The sequence below is a fragment of the Mustelus asterias genome, chromosome 2 (genome assembly GCF_964213995.1).
Source record: "Mustelus asterias chromosome 2, sMusAst1.hap1.1, whole genome shotgun sequence".
Lineage (NCBI taxonomy): Eukaryota > Metazoa > Chordata > Chondrichthyes > Carcharhiniformes > Triakidae > Mustelus > Mustelus asterias.
The window spans coordinates 49,845,617-49,861,181 of record NC_135802.1 but is presented as its reverse complement, the minus strand read 5'-3'; the positions used below and the strand labels follow the sequence as shown (position 1 = coordinate 49,861,181).

The 15,565-nt window shown below is 43.9% G+C and overlaps 1 protein-coding gene across 2 annotated transcripts in view; it reads right to left on the bottom strand.

Moving 5' to 3' along the window:
• The window catches only part of cfap69 (cilia and flagella associated protein 69), a 106,974-nt gene that overhangs the window by 57,580 nt on the left and 33,829 nt on the right, over window positions 1-15,565 (bottom strand). For both annotated transcript variants that reach the window (XM_078227709.1, XM_078227716.1), the window contains 6 exons: window positions 14,681-14,858; window positions 11,946-12,069; window positions 10,972-11,020; window positions 5,945-6,066; window positions 2,062-2,278; window positions 1,405-1,569 (listed from right to left, as the gene is read on the bottom strand). In XM_078227709.1, coding sequence (XP_078083835.1) covers window positions 1,405-1,569; window positions 2,062-2,278; window positions 5,945-6,066; window positions 10,972-11,020; window positions 11,946-12,069; window positions 14,681-14,858 — 855 coding nt within the window. The remainder of the gene's footprint in view (window positions 1-1,404; window positions 1,570-2,061; window positions 2,279-5,944; window positions 6,067-10,971; window positions 11,021-11,945; window positions 12,070-14,680; window positions 14,859-15,565) is intronic.

Genomic DNA, 15,565 nt, shown 5'->3' with positions numbered 1-15,565 from the left:
TACACCTGATCCAAAACCTTTTAACCTTCTCTTCTCCAAGGAGGACAGCCCAGCTTCTCCAATCTATCTTTGCAGCTGAATTCTTGCTGGTGAAACCATGAATAGCACCCGATACTGGTTAAGCCATTAATGGCAGCCCATGATGACTTTTCCTCCAATTCCTCTCCTTGGTGGTAAGTGAGTAAACTCTGTTTGTGGTTGTGATTGAAACCATAACCCCCACAATCAAACCACTTCAGCTTCCCATTTCCCTCGAATCTATTAAGACCTTTTTTAGAACCCATCCATTTGTCCAAACTTCGAGTTCGCCCTCTCTTTGGTATGATGTCTATTTTATTTGCATTGGGTGCAGTACCTTGGGATGTTTTTTCCAAAGATAACATATAATTGCAAGTTCTTTTTAAATCTTTGATCCCCTGTCTGTTTGTTCCTCACATTGTTTTTCATATAAGGACCATGTTTCAACATTGGTCCTGCTCTCAGCACTTACCCATCCACATGATTTTCAGTATTCCCAATCTCAACTTTAAGTAGGCAAATCAATTTTAGCTTTATGAACAGAAAGGTTCACAAATCTAGTTGTTGGTTCTCCTATTGAAACAGATTTCCTAATGGAAGTTAATATCCTTCCCCTGAGGTGGAGGCATTTAATCGGCGGGAGGGCAGCAGATGAGGATCCCGCTCGTCGTCCCAATTAATCTGGATAGAAGAGTCTCATCCCACCACTGTTTCTATTCATCCACCAATAGGTGGTTGGCCTGCTCAGCGCGTTGATTTCAGTCTCTCCAGTAGGGTAGGCTCCACCCCCTGAAATTTAAGGATATTTAGGCTGGTGGCCTGTGCAGTGCACAGAGTGTGGGAGACTCTTCTCTGAACTCTGAGGGCGGCACGGTAGCACAGTGGTTAAGGGCGGCATGGTAGCACAGTGGTTAGGGCGGCACGGTAGCACAGTGGTTAGCACTGCTGCTTCACAGCTCCAGGGTCCCGGGTTCGATTCCCGGCTTGGGTCACTGTCTGTGTGGAGTTTGCACATTCTCCTCGTGTCTGCGTGGGTTTCCTCCGGGTGCTCCGGTTTCCTCCCACAGTCCAAAGATGTGCGGGTTAGGTTGATTGGCCAGGTTAAAAATTGCCCCTTAGAGTCCTGAGATGGGTAGGTTAGAGGGATTAGCGGGTAAAATATGTGGGGGTAGGGCCTGGGTGGGATTGTGGTTGGTGCAGACTCGATGGGCCGAATGGCCTCCTTCTGCACTGTAGGGATTCTATGAGGGATTCTATGAACTCCCACTGAAAGAACCAGCATGAATTACTCCAGTTCTCACGCAAATTCGACACTTCAAATTCTGGCCAATGTAACTATGTTAAACTCGTTATTAGGTTAGAATTGTGATAGCAAATATACCTTACCTAGAAGTTGAGGAATTGCTCCTTGATCATGTAAATTTTGGATTATCAATTCTTCACCAAGAGAAGTCATAGATCTCAGAAGTCTTAGACAGTAGTGCATTTGAGCTTTCTTACTGCCACGACCACCAGCAGCATGGAATGAATTGCCTTTGCCAAAGTATGCATCTTGGAGGGAACAAGTTAAAACTGTGTGACTAAGGCACAGATTTGTTATTCTAAATAACTCAAATTAAAGGAGGTACAAATTTGTGGAAAGGAGAAGTTGGAAACTACACTTTTTTTAATGTTCATGCCATTTCCCATCACAAAATCTTGTATAAATAAAGTAGGCATTAATTATATGTTGCATTCACACCCAAAATCAGTATGGTTAAGTGATTTAAATCATAGTTCAACATTTTATTGTTTTCTTATCAATGAAGCATATGGTCAATAAAACTCATTAAAAAAATTTCTCTTCAAGTGTAAACAATAGCATTATCTTCTGGCTGTTTATACAACTGGGATCTTCTGGTCCCGCCGACGGTGCTCTCCTCGCCACTGGTTTCCCAGAGGCATGGGATGGATTCAATGGAAAGTCTCATTGACAGTGGCAGGATAGAAAAACACACCATGTGAAGTCTAATGTTAAATTTACTGCAATGTAAAGGCATTTACCTTGATTTACACACCAGTCCAACAGAAGCAGTAGTTGAGTATTCCCTTGACAGTTCATGTAATCATCCACCATGACTGGAGCCACTGAGATCAAAGTAGATAAGGCATGAAGTTGAAGCTCTTCAAACTGGGCAGGAGACCAATCCCGAATTCCAGGCTTCTCATTTGGCTTAACGTAATGAAATAATGCCAGTAGTGCTCCCCCTTCACTGAGCAACTACAGCGCAAAAGAAATGCATAAAAAGACAAATTTGAAAGTTTACACCATTCTTACTATAAATCACCCTCCTAAATAGTTAATCTGTAAAGATTTTATGAAACAAAATAACTACCTATTGTTTGAAAAATCAAGTTCTTGAATTGCTAAATTAACAACAGTTTATTACACAGAAACATAGAAACTAGAAGCAGGAGTAGGCCATTCGGCCCTTTGAACCTGTTCCATCATTCATTTTGATCATGGCTGATCATCAAATTCAATATCCTGATCTCCGCTTCCCCCCCATATCCTTTGATTGCTTTAGCCCCAAGAGCTATATCTAATTTATTTTTTAAATCAGACAATGTTTTGGCCTCAACTATATTCTGTGGTAGTGAATTCCACACATTCACCACCCTCTGGGTGAAGAAATCTCTCCTCACCTCAGTTCTAAAAGTTCCTTATCCTCAAACTATGACCCCTAGTTTTGGACTCCTCCACCATTGGGAACACTCTGAATATATCCTGTCTAACTCTGATAGAATTTTAAAAGTTTCTATGAGATCCCCTCTCACCCCTCTAAACTGCAGTGAATATAATCCAAACCAATTTAGTCTCTCCTCATATGACAGACCTGCCTCCCAGGAATCAGCCTGGTAAACCTTCGCTGTACTCCCTCTATAGCAAGAATATTCTGCCTCAGATAATGACACCAAAACCACACACAATACTTGAGGTATGGCCTCACCAACACACTATACAATTGCAGTAACATCTCTATTCGTATACTCAAATCCTCTCACTATGGGCGGCACAGTAGCACAGTGGTTAGCACTGCTGCTTCACAGCTCCAGGGACCTGGGTTCAATTCCCGGCTTGGGTCACTGTCTGTGTGGAGTTTGCACATTCTCTTCGTGTCTGCGTGGGTTTCCTCCGGGTGCTCTGGTTTCCTCCCACAGTCCAGAGATGTGCGGGTTAGGTTGATTGGCCATGCTAAAAATTGCCCTTAGTGTCCTGAGATGCATAGGGTAGAGGGATTAGTGGGTAAATATGTAGGGATATGGGGGTAGGGCCTAGGTAGGATTGTGGTCGGTGCAGACTCGATGGGCCGAATGGCCTATTTCTGTGCTGTAGGGTTTCTATGATTTCTATGAAGGCCAACATACCATTTGCCTTGTTTACTGCCTGCTGTACCTGCACGCTTACTTTCATGCACATAGGGATATGACAGAGTATGTAACAGTGCAGAAAAAAAGAGTGGATGATGATTAGGAGGGGGAAGAATATAATTAAAAAGTTGAGGGAGCCAAAGGCGCTGCATTGGAACTGGGTTTTTAGAGAGCTTTTGCAGGGAGGGTGGATTGAGATACAGAGGGGGGTGATCTTACCGGCTTGTCACACCCCCAGTCGATCGGTGTGGTGAGCCGGTAAGATTGCAAGAGAGGTGAAAAACCGGGTTTGCACCCGGTTTCTTGCCTCTCATGACATTACCGGCCCTGATTTGCAAGCATAATCAGCCTCGTGCCCTCAACTGATGAACTTGCACTTCTCCATGTTGAACACCAATTGAATAAGGCACTCTGAGTAGCAAGGGCACATAATGCCCTCTGATGAGGAATTTCAACGCCTGTCATCAAAAGTTGCTTGGTGGCCACTACTGATTGAGCTGGTTGAGATCTGAAGAATGTATCAGTCAGATTGGACTTATGACAGGTGGTAAGAGCACCAATATTCGGCAAAGAAGACTACTTAATCTTGTTCCTCCCAGTCCACCTGTCGCTAATGCATCTGTCCATGACAGCATTGGTAGGAATGACCAATGCACAGTCTTTGTGCAGATGAAGTCCCATGTCCGAGGTTGGACATTCTTCAGTGATTAGCTCTCCTCCTGATTCTCCAAAATCTGTCCACCATCTAGAAGCCACAATTCAGAAGACTGATGAAATATTCTCCACTTGCCTGGATGTATACTGCTCTACAAACTCTCAATTCACGTTCCAGGTTGATGAAGGAAGGGCCGTGGATGTCGTCTATATGGATTTCAGTAAGGCATTTGACAAAGTCCCACATGGCAGGTTGGTTAAGGTTAAGGCTCATGGGATACAAGGAGAACTGGCTTGGCCATAGGAGACAGAGGGTAGTGGTCGAAGGGTCTTTTTCCGGCTGGAGGTCTGTGACCAGTGGTGTTCCGCAGGGCTCTGTACTGGGACCTCTGCTATTTGTGATATATATAAATGATTTGGAAGAAGGTGTAACTGGTGTAATCAGCAAGTTTGCGGATGACACGAAGATGGCTGGACTTGCGGATAGCGAAGAGCATTGTCGGGCAATACAGCAGGATATAGATAGGCTGGAAAATTGGGCGGAGAGGTGGCAGATGGAGTTTAATCCGGATAAATGCGAAGTGATGCATTTTGGAAGAAATAATGTAGGGAGGAGTTATACAATAAATGGCAGAGTCATCAGGAGTATAGAAACACAGAGGGACCTAGGTGTGCAAGTCCACAAATCCTTGAAGGTGGCAACACAGGTGGAGAAAGCGGTGAAGAAGGCATATGGTATGCTTGCCTTTATAGGACGGGGTATAGAGTATAAAAGCTGGAGTCTGATGATGCAGCTGTATAGAACGCTGGTTAGGCCACGTTTGGAGTACTGCGTCCAGTTCTGGTTGCCGCACTACCAGAAGGACGTGGAGGCGTTAGAGAGAGTGCAAGAAGGTTTACCAGGATGTTGCCTGGTATGGAGGGTCTTAGCTATGAGGAGAGATTGGGTAGACTGGGGTTGTTCTCCTTGGAAAGACGGAGAATGAGGGGAGATCTAATAGAGGTGTACAAGATTATGAAGGGTATAGATAGGGTGAACAGTGGGAAGCTTTTTCCCAGGTCGGAGGTGACAATCACGAGAGGTCACGGGCTCAAGGTGAGAGGGGCGAAGTATAACTCAGATATCAGAGGGACGTTTTTTACACAGAGGGTGGTGGGGGCCTGGAATGCGCTGCCAAGTAGGGTGGTGGAGGCAGGCACGCTGACATCGTTTAAGACTTACCTGGATAGTCACATGAGCAGCCTGGGAATGGAGGGATACAAACGATTGGTCTAGTTGGACCAAGGTGCGGCACAGGCTTGGAGGGCCGAAGGGCCTGTTTCCTGTGCTGTACTGTTCTTTGTTCTTTGTTCAGGGTAAAACAGCTCACTTGATTGGCACCTCATCCACAACCTTAAACATTCACTCCTTCCATCACAGGTGCACCACTGGCATCATTAATCATGCAGCAACCTGCCAAGGCTCCTTCAACAAAGCTTTCTAAACCCATGATCTCTACCACATAAAAGAATGAGGGAAATAGGCACCACCACCTGTAAGCTCCCCTGCAAATCATACATGTTCCTGACTTGGAAATCATTTCCTTCACTGGGTCAAAATCCTTCCTAACGGCATTGTGAATATACCTACACCACATGGACTTCAGCAGTTTAAGGCAGCAGCTCGCCACCATGTTCTCAAGGACAATTAAGGTGAATAAAAATACTGGCCTTGTCAGTGATACCGAAATATCATGAATGAATATCACAAAACATCTTTGTCAGAGTCTGAAACTGAAACTAACAAGGAAATTGCTGTTACTTATGTGCTTTCAACAACTCATGTGTTCAGTACATTTCTTGGTCACTCACAGAGTTTTACCTGTATAGAAGCAAGATCATTAGCCAAAGCAATAAGCAAGTTGAAGAATATTTTTTTCATTTCAAAATCTTCATGGCTGCTGGAAATTTTTAGACCATGAACAAGTGGGTTATGGCTCTTTACTATAAGAGAAAGGAAACATAAAAGAATGAAAAAAAAACTTGAAATAATTTAGCACTTTATTGATCTTCACAGATAACATATTACAGTGCAATCACTGCTTTTATGTAGGCAACTGCACAAAGTAAGATCCCACCAACTAGGTAAGGGATCTGTGGTCTGCTTTCTAATGGTGTTGATTAGGCAAGAAATGTTGAGCACAAGAGTAGGTAAAAGGCTGAACATTCTGCGGCAAGTAACACACCTCCTGACTCCCCAGAGCTTTTCTCTGGGGCACAAGTCAGGAGTGTGATGGAATATTTTCTACTTGTCTGAATGACTGCAGCAAAAATGCTCAAGAAGCTCAACACTATCATGGACAAAGCAGTCCACTTGACTGGCACCCCATCCACTGATGTAAACATTCGCTCCTTCTACCACAGGTACAACGTGCCCTCAGTGTGCACCATCTATAAGATGCAATGCAGCAACTCAAGGCTTCTTCAACAGCACCTACCAAACCTACAACTTATACCACCTCTAAGGGCATGGACAGCAGGGATATGTGTACACCAGGTTCCCCTCCAAGCAACACAACACTTTGGTTTGACCTAAAAAGAGGGCAACACAACACTTGACTTGGAAATATATATTACCATTACTTTCTCCATGACAGGTCTCTTACCTGACATCAGTGTGGGACTGCAGCAGTTTTATGAAGGTGGCTCAGCACCACCTACAGAAGGGTGATTCACAATAGGTAATAAATGCTGGCCCTGCCAGTGACCCCTATATCCCATGAACTAATAAAAAACAAACGAACAACTCCTTACTTGTCTTTGAGCAATGCCATGCATTAAATTGTGGGCTTTCTATTTTGAGTACAAAAAAAATGATAAATTTGTCAATGGCAATTTTGAAGAATTTTTGAAAGGGTCGTGAGGAGAAAAATATTTTCTGGTTAAAAGAAAGGTGATGAGGAGTTATCAATGTCAAATCATTACATGGAGAGCAGGGACACTTTAGGAAGCACTCTTGATGATTAAAGGCTTTGTATTTAATGTTTTAATACTCAATGGTTCCCATATGAAATTAACTGATTTTAACTGACTTACTCAATGCAGCAATATTTGCGACAGACAACTTTCCCTTGGGAGGACTTTTCTTCACACATCGCCTGTCCCCACCCCAAGGAGGTCAGGTAGTTCACCTTGAAAATCTGCACAAGAACATAGCTGAACCAGACAAATTTCTGGGTTTAGCTAATTTCCATGTCTATTTATCACTTGGGTCCAAACATTACCTGTACGGCCCCCGGTTTTGGCAGGGGGGTGGTTGGCGGTAGATGTCATTGTATTAAAATTTCTGTTAGCTCAGAATCTGCATCTGTCACCACAACCATATGGCTTCTGGAATGAATGGAAACTACTGCAAATGCTTGAAATCACAAATAAAAGCAGGAAATGCTCATTATACTTAGCAGGTCAGGCAGCATCAGTGAAGTGAGAAAAATAATTGAGCTGAACCACTGGGCAGAACTTTAACTGCCAAGGGGTGTAGGAGAGGGAAGGAGGGAGTAGTTAAAGACCATAAAAGCAGCAACATGCTGTAAACCCAACATGATGCTCCCCACTCCCTTTCCATCCCTCCTCCTATTTCAAACTAAACTCCGACAAATAAATCTTTCCATTCATTGTTGTGAACCTTCTTTAAAAAAAGGCCCATTACAAAACTGTAATGATGGAAATTAAAACGTAAATCGGAAATACAAGCAGATGATGTTGGAATTGCACCAGGTAGGTTAACCTGATACTATGAGGAGCAGGGAGGGGAGTGTGAATCCTCTTTGGGGACTCTGTTAACCTGAAAAAACTCCAACTGGGAAAATGACCAGATCCCTTTTGTGAAAGGCCATCGCAGTGCTGAGCAATGACTATTTAGACCAGCATACTTGGTAAGTGAGTATAATTGAGACATGGACTAAAGTTTCATTGGTGGTGGAGTACTTAATAGTTGCTTATTTGACATTTTCTCCTAGAGTCACACGCGGATCTTTTGGCAGCACCAGAGCAGGAGATGTCGGGCAGCACTCACCAGTGAAGAGGCTCCCAGCTATGTGTGTGTGTGAGGTGAAAAACGCTGCCATGCACTTGAATCAATCAGTTTAACCATTTGAAGCTGGGGGCAAAGCTGAATATTCTGTTGATTTTATTCGATGTACCTCCCACCTGTACTGCAGCGTGCTCAAGGATGGGCTCCCAAGCCTGGTGACTGCTCTCCCAGCTTGCCTGCCCTCCGCCTCTCTACAGTAATGGAGAGAACCTGCGAAGAGTGGCGGTAGGATGGGCCTCAGCCCACAATCAGCACACGTAAAAGTAGTATTATCCCTCACAGCCACTTATATAAGTGGCTATAAGCTGACAGATCAACAGAAACACTCAAGTACAGCACTCACCAAAACATTCCTGCAGCAGGCCGCAGCAACCTTGCATGGTTCTCGTGGCACAACGGCAACACACCGATTGAAAACCACTGGTGAAGAGCCTGCCAGGGTCAACAAAGCGAGAGCAGAGCAGGGAGTGCTACTTCAGTGAAACTGACAAGCTGGGAAGCCTTTAAATAGTGAAACTGAACAGCTGAAACCAGGTCTAGGTGAGAGACTGCGGATCAAAGCATTTCTGAAATTGTGTTCCTACTGATGACAGGTGAATTTCAATTTCGAGGAAGTCAGTTCACCTGTTTTGAGTGTCAATCACTTTGATGGGCACTTCCCTGCTGTCAGCTTTCACCATGATATGGGAGCAGCTTCTGTAGCTCTACCTTGCATCTCTGATGAGAAGAAGAGGAGCAGCACCAGCTGCCTTCTCCTCAGCCACCTGCTGCTCCACAAGCCGGGGTGGGAATGGACACAGAGAACCAGCTTCATGGAGTCAAGCCCCCTGACACAGGGTTTACAGTTCCTTCAACATGTGTGAATACCACTACCTCAGGAGGCTCAGAATTTTCTTGGCAAATCGCTGCTGTTACCAGCAACCTCTTGGAAAACAAGACCTTGTCTGCAGTGTGCAAGATAGGCCCGCATTGCCTTAAGTTAACACATTGATTACACTGGAGGAACTCCCACCCCTGCCACCCAATTCTCTGCCTTGTCCTGTTGGCCCCCACTTGTGAGTAGGGGGAGGTATTGCGATTGGGTCAGATTGGATTCATCTCCTGCAAAGAGAGAAAGCAGAGAGTTGCGAGTGTGAGGAACTGAATATATGGAAAGGAGAGAAGGATAGCATTTGTGGAGAGTGACTGTAAGGCGTAAGTGTGAGATTGTACAAAGATGAGGGTGAGTGTGTGTGTTGGCTGCTTTGATGTGAGGAGGTGAAGGCAGAGGAGGAGAAATGAATGCAGCTGCAAAGTGTGTTGGTTTGAGGAGAATGCTGAGAAAGCTAGAGTGTGGGGATTGGCACCTGAAATGTTACAACACTCACCTTTCATGCCCTCCTGAGTCCTTGAACCTCTTGGGGCACTGTTTCCAGGTTTGAGGGATTCTTTTCCTCAGCCACTTCTATCATGCCTGTTTGATAAAAGTGGCTGGCCTCTTCCTCCCATTCTCGGAAATCATCCCCTAATTTCAGCCCCTCAGATGAAGAGATCAGTTAAAATAAATGTGGGCCCATTAGAAACAGGGATAGGTGATATTATAATAATGGATAAGGGAACGGCAGAGGCATTAGCAAATGCTTTTTATCTGTCTTCACATTAGAAGACGCAAAAATAATTCCGGAAATGCCCATAACTTCCTAGATCCCCAGCACTGAATTTGGGGTATGCCGAAGTTTCGCTGGGGAATCCAACTCGCGAGTTCCCAGGTAAGCATCGCACTGGATTTGACCAGAAGTGCTAACTTTCCTTGGACAATTGTTCTGTGCTGGGTATCATCCAACAAAGTAATTTAAATTTCAACTTTGGATTGTTCTGCCAGTTACTCTGAGAAAGTTAGAAGAAATAAAACCAGTCTAACTTCAGCATAACTATTTTAAATACCCAGACCGAGCCCTCCACAGGATATACCCCACACTGTGCTCTCCACAGTTTACCCCAACTTCCCACCCACATGAGATTTCACAACACCCACAACTAACCTGACTCCCCTGACTTGACCCAATCCAGCTGAACTCACCCCACATGACCAGAAGCGAACCCCCCGTGACCCAACCCCCAAGGTGACCCAACCTCCACTCCACAATCTGACCTGACACCCATTCGCTCCAATGTCCAAACCCCATGCCCTACCACCCCACAACCCCTGCATGTCCAACCCCCCATGCTCTCCGGATGTCCCACCCCTCATAACCAACAACCCCCATGTCCAAACCCCCTCAACCCTCCATGTCTGATCGCCCAAACCACCCTAAAGAACTGCAGCTTGTATTATGATGCCCTCCTGCTCATTTATAGTTAATTGAAATGTCCTCATACATTTCAAGCAGGCAACTTCAACCCTGTCAGGAATATTTACAGAATTAAGAACATCCCAGAAATAGAAGCTAACAAAGGATTTGAATAAGAAAAATTGGCCCTTTTGTATTTTCATATTAAATAAGCGAGACTAAAATGGAGACAATTTAACCAATAATGATGTTCAATACATTAGGAGATTATAGCGAAAAAAACATCTAAATTTTCTGTCCCTTTATTGACAATTTAATTTGCAGGTCTGTTTGTAAGTGAGGCAGAAAATGGTGGAGTGAGTTGTAAACAATAAAATACTGTCAACAAATCAACAACTGAAATATCTGAACATTTCACAAACTTACTATGCAAATCTGTTTTCTTAATATTATTAAATTTTGAACCTAAAGACAATGGCAGATAAAGCATCAGTAGTCAAACTGGATGCACATCATTGGATGATTTCCACCATTAAAACGTCTTACCTTCAGGGAATGCAGCAAACATTATCAGGAGTTTAGTAAATCCAGTTTCCTATCATGAAAAGACAATTTTAGGAAGCTACTGGGCAAACCATTTCAGTAAATTAGGCTATTATTAAAATTTGATAAAATCAATAAAATCAAATAACTTAAACAACTGCTGTATCACAGAATACATCACAATAACAAATTGCAAAATCTGTCTCAACTGTATTAAGAAAATGTTTACGTATGAACATACAAACTTATGAATCAGGAGTAGGAGCATGAATGGTCCATCAAGCCTGCTCCACTATTCAATAAGATCAAGGCTGATCTGATTGTGGCCTCAACTCTACATTCCCACCCCAATAATCTTTCACCCCCCTTGCTTATCAATTTATCTAATTCGGACTTCATAATATTCAAAGAGGCTGCTTCCACTTCCTATTGAGAAAGAGAGCTCCACAGGCTTACAAGCCTCTGAGAGAAAAAAAAATCCTAATCTCTATCTTAAATGGGCAATACCTTATTTTTAAACAATGACTCCTTGTTCTAGATTCTCCCACAAGAGGAAACATCCTTTACAGATCCACCCTATCACGACATCTCTGCATCAAGTTTGAATTAAATCATGTCCTACTCTTCAAAATTCCAGTGCATACAAGGCTAGTCTGTCCACCTTCTCCTCATATGGCAATCCAGGTATTAGTCTAGTAAACCTTCTCCAACACATTTACATCCTTACTTAAATAAAGAAACCAACTGTACTCCAGATGTGGTCTCACCAATGCCTTGTATAACTGAAATATAACCTTCCTACTTTTGTAGTTAATTCCCCTTGGAATAAGCAATAACATGCTATTAGCTTACCTAATTGCTTGTTCTAACTGCATGCTAACCTTTTGAGATTCATGCTTGATAGCTCTGTTCACAAATAAAACAAGTATGTGCATGAATGTTATAAATCTCTGTTAGCATTTCACAGTAAAACTTACAATCATTGGAATCGTGGGATGCTCTGCTAGACTTGTAGTTATTACCAGCAAGTCATTTCGAAGTTGACGGCCAGCATGGGAATAACCATTTACCATTTGGTTCAAAAAGGCTTCTTTAAGTACACTAAAGATGAAAAAGAAGTAAATTAATATTATTTTGGTATGACATATATACGCAAAACAAGACGACCTTTTGTAACATTTAGCAAAATAAATCCCAATAACACTTCTGGTCAAATTACATGGCACATATACAAGGGCCTGCTGTCTGTTCTTTAAATCGGGGAACAATACTTATTATTTCCACTATCGAAAAGAAAACAGCTCAAGCAACTTTCCCTCAGATGTTTTCAGCAACTGGAGCTCTACCTGATGCTTCTCTGGATATGAGTTGAAGCAAACTATAAGATAATGGAAAATTTGGTTTGCCAGAGATATCCCGATATAATTCTCTTCAAAAGTCCCAGTACAATCACTGTTAATTTTGTAGGACATTTTGAGGAACTGTATCCTGCCCTAAAACACCAGATATGAATGCTTTGAATGTTTATGGTGTAGAGACCTAATGTGCCAATATTTCAGTAATTTCTTCCAATATTTACATTGTGGGTTGTTTATACACAAGTTCTAAAGACCGCTCCTAACATGAACATTACATTGGTCCAGATACTCACACGGGTGATCTTACCAAATTCCTGAACAAGCGTGAAAATGGGAGAAATTTGTGCCTTTTTGGGGCGACTTAAAATTGAATCTTACCTGACTTTGGCAAAAAATCTTGCAAAACTTCAATTCCGCCATCAAGTGGAGTGGGCGGGCCCTAAATTGCCCGAAAGCTGGCTGACAGATAGCAGCAGAGTCCGCCATTGTGTATGTGCAGATTTCTGTGCTCTGTGAGCACAGAAACCTGTCACTGCCTCCCCCAACTATAGTCAGCCTCGTGGCCCATCACCACTCTCCCCCGCTGCCATGGGGCTCCAAGGCTGATCGCTACCCTGCCCAGCCCGAACCAATCATCACCCCCTCCCCTGCTCAGACCAATTAACACCCCCCTGCCTGGAACAATCACAGCTGAAACCACCACCCCACCCAACAATCGCTGTTGCAGAGTGCACAGTGGTCCCCCCAGAATGGCCTGCCCCCGGTCTGGCCCTGTCTCCTCATGCCCCAACCCCCTGGCACCGCCCAGTGCTCAGTGGGCAGTGCCAGGTTGGCAGTGTCAGGCTGGCACTGCCCAAGGGGCACCCTCCTCTGCCTCGACCTCCTGGGGGGCTTCAATGGCCTCTACTTTTACCGGTGAGGCCGTCATGACTGGTCTCCATTGATGGGGACCATGGGTGATCCTCGCTGGAGAGAATTTCCACCGGCGAAGCCACAGAGGCAAACGAGCCCGCACGATTCTGGCTCGGGCACACTTGTAATATTTAAATTCTATTTTAAATAGCATTTAAATATTGAGATCAGTCTACCACCCTTTTTGGGCGCGAGGCTGACATAATCGGATATCTGGTGCCGGTAAGATCACATGAGGCAAGATTTCTCTCATGATCTTAGCGGCTCACACCTGCCCATCGGCCAGCAGGAGGGTAAGAACGCCCCCACAAACCAGATTTATTTTGCAATGTGCATTATGGGCCTCTATGGGATTTGTGCAAGATGTTTGAACTTCCAGTGGGAAATTGTCCTACTCCCTTGGACTCTTCTAAAATGTCTTCAACTTTGAGTTGGAGACTTCAGACAGTTCCAAGTTACCTCCCTAAAGTTACCCAGGAAATTGGAGACAGAAGAATCCTCGCCTAATTCCTGGGTAACTGTACAACTAACCGGCCCTGACTCATCCCTCAACCATCCAACTGCACCCCTGACTTGCCGACAAACTCCCACCACCCGACTCCTTCCCTGATATACAACTCCCTTCAACCCAACCTCCGCTCCAGCCCACTCCCCCATGACCTGACCTGATTAACCTCATCACCTATCTCCCTTTTCTGATCCTTGACCGCTCCCGACACCCAAAAACACTTGACCTGACTTCAGCTCATCACCTTCCACCTGCCTCCAACACCCCTGCAACTCTCCCCATCTGATGTGATCAGACCTCACTCCACTGACTCCCACCCAGACCCATCTGATTTAAACTCCCCACTCCACTCACCTGTCTACCTCTGGAATACTTCCAACATCCTTCTGATTTGACCTGAACTCAGAATCCAAGTGCCCACTTTAACACCTCTTAACTCCCGACCCAACCTCAGAAGCCTACTCTCTCACCAACTCAACCCCCTTACTCATTGACATTGCCCTTACCCACCCTAGTTCCTTACCAACTTACCGTACCCATCCTAACCTGCTTACCCACTTACCACACTCTATCCCCTTATCTCAGCCAGCCTACCCACTTACCTTCTCTCCATAGCTTTTCAAAGAAGATTTTCAACCCTCCAACTGCCAGAATATGGCTGTAAGATGGGGTCTAATTTCTACACAGATTTCCATATCCAAGGTTTCCTTCCGAGGTCCTTTTGAAAGGATCCTCCATCAGGAGAATTCCCAGAAAACTTGGAGGAAGGTAAGTGGGTATTTCTTTTCTGAACAGGATCAGAGCCAGAGGTTGCAACCTTAGTCAGCAGATTGGGCCTTTGAAACTTGAACAAACACATTCAAATTACTGAATAAATTATATTTCAGTTACCATCAGAAATAAATAAGTTAGTGTGATTATTTTGAACACTCACTTGATACATTCAAAATCACTCAGCTGATCAACAAGTTCCTTCTTAGAGGCCAGTTCCAGTAAGTTCCATAGGACCTCAGATGACCAAAACAAAAGTTGGCCAGATGGATCTGGATCATTTAGGATGCGGCAGATTTTACTTGCTGCCTGGGCATTCAACATCAGGTTACAGTTCATAGCTGGAATCAGACACGTCAAATGTAACAGTAAGTTAATAATGAGTATTACAACAGACAATTCAATTAACTTAATATAGATAAGTTTCAAATGCATGAAAAAAAATCCTGGTCACCTTTAGCTTTTAATGTTGAGTATAATTTTAGCATTGCACCACCATTTAATTTTTATTGGTTAACATGTTCATGCTCAACTTAATCTCCACAATGACCTAAATCAGGAAACAAATAGCTGGAAAGAATGGTGATCATCAGCCATTTCTTTTCTTGGATGTCCATTTAATTAAGAGGTCTGCCTTCAGTTGTTCTTTCATCAAAAATGAATGAACTATGTCAGCCTGAGCATGCTCCATTGGATACTTCACTATAGTAGCCACAGTGAGACTCTTGGTTCATCGGTATTAATTAAATGGAAAGGTTTCATGCCATGGATTGTTATACTTCTTAGCACATAGTAAGATGCACCTAAGTACTTCATGGCCAGGATGTTTTGGATGGTGGGGTTTCCTGGCCTGCCACCTGAAGAGTCAGTGCAGAATGCATCACCGTCAATACTGGTGAGAGGTGTCTGCTTGTCATTGCTGACCTCCATAAACTCTCTCTCTCAAGAGGAGTAGCCAAGTGCCGGAGGCATTTATGTGACCCATTATGGACTGCTGGCCTGCCACCAGGATAGGGTGCAGGTGTTGTGCTTAACTTTGTGGAAAACT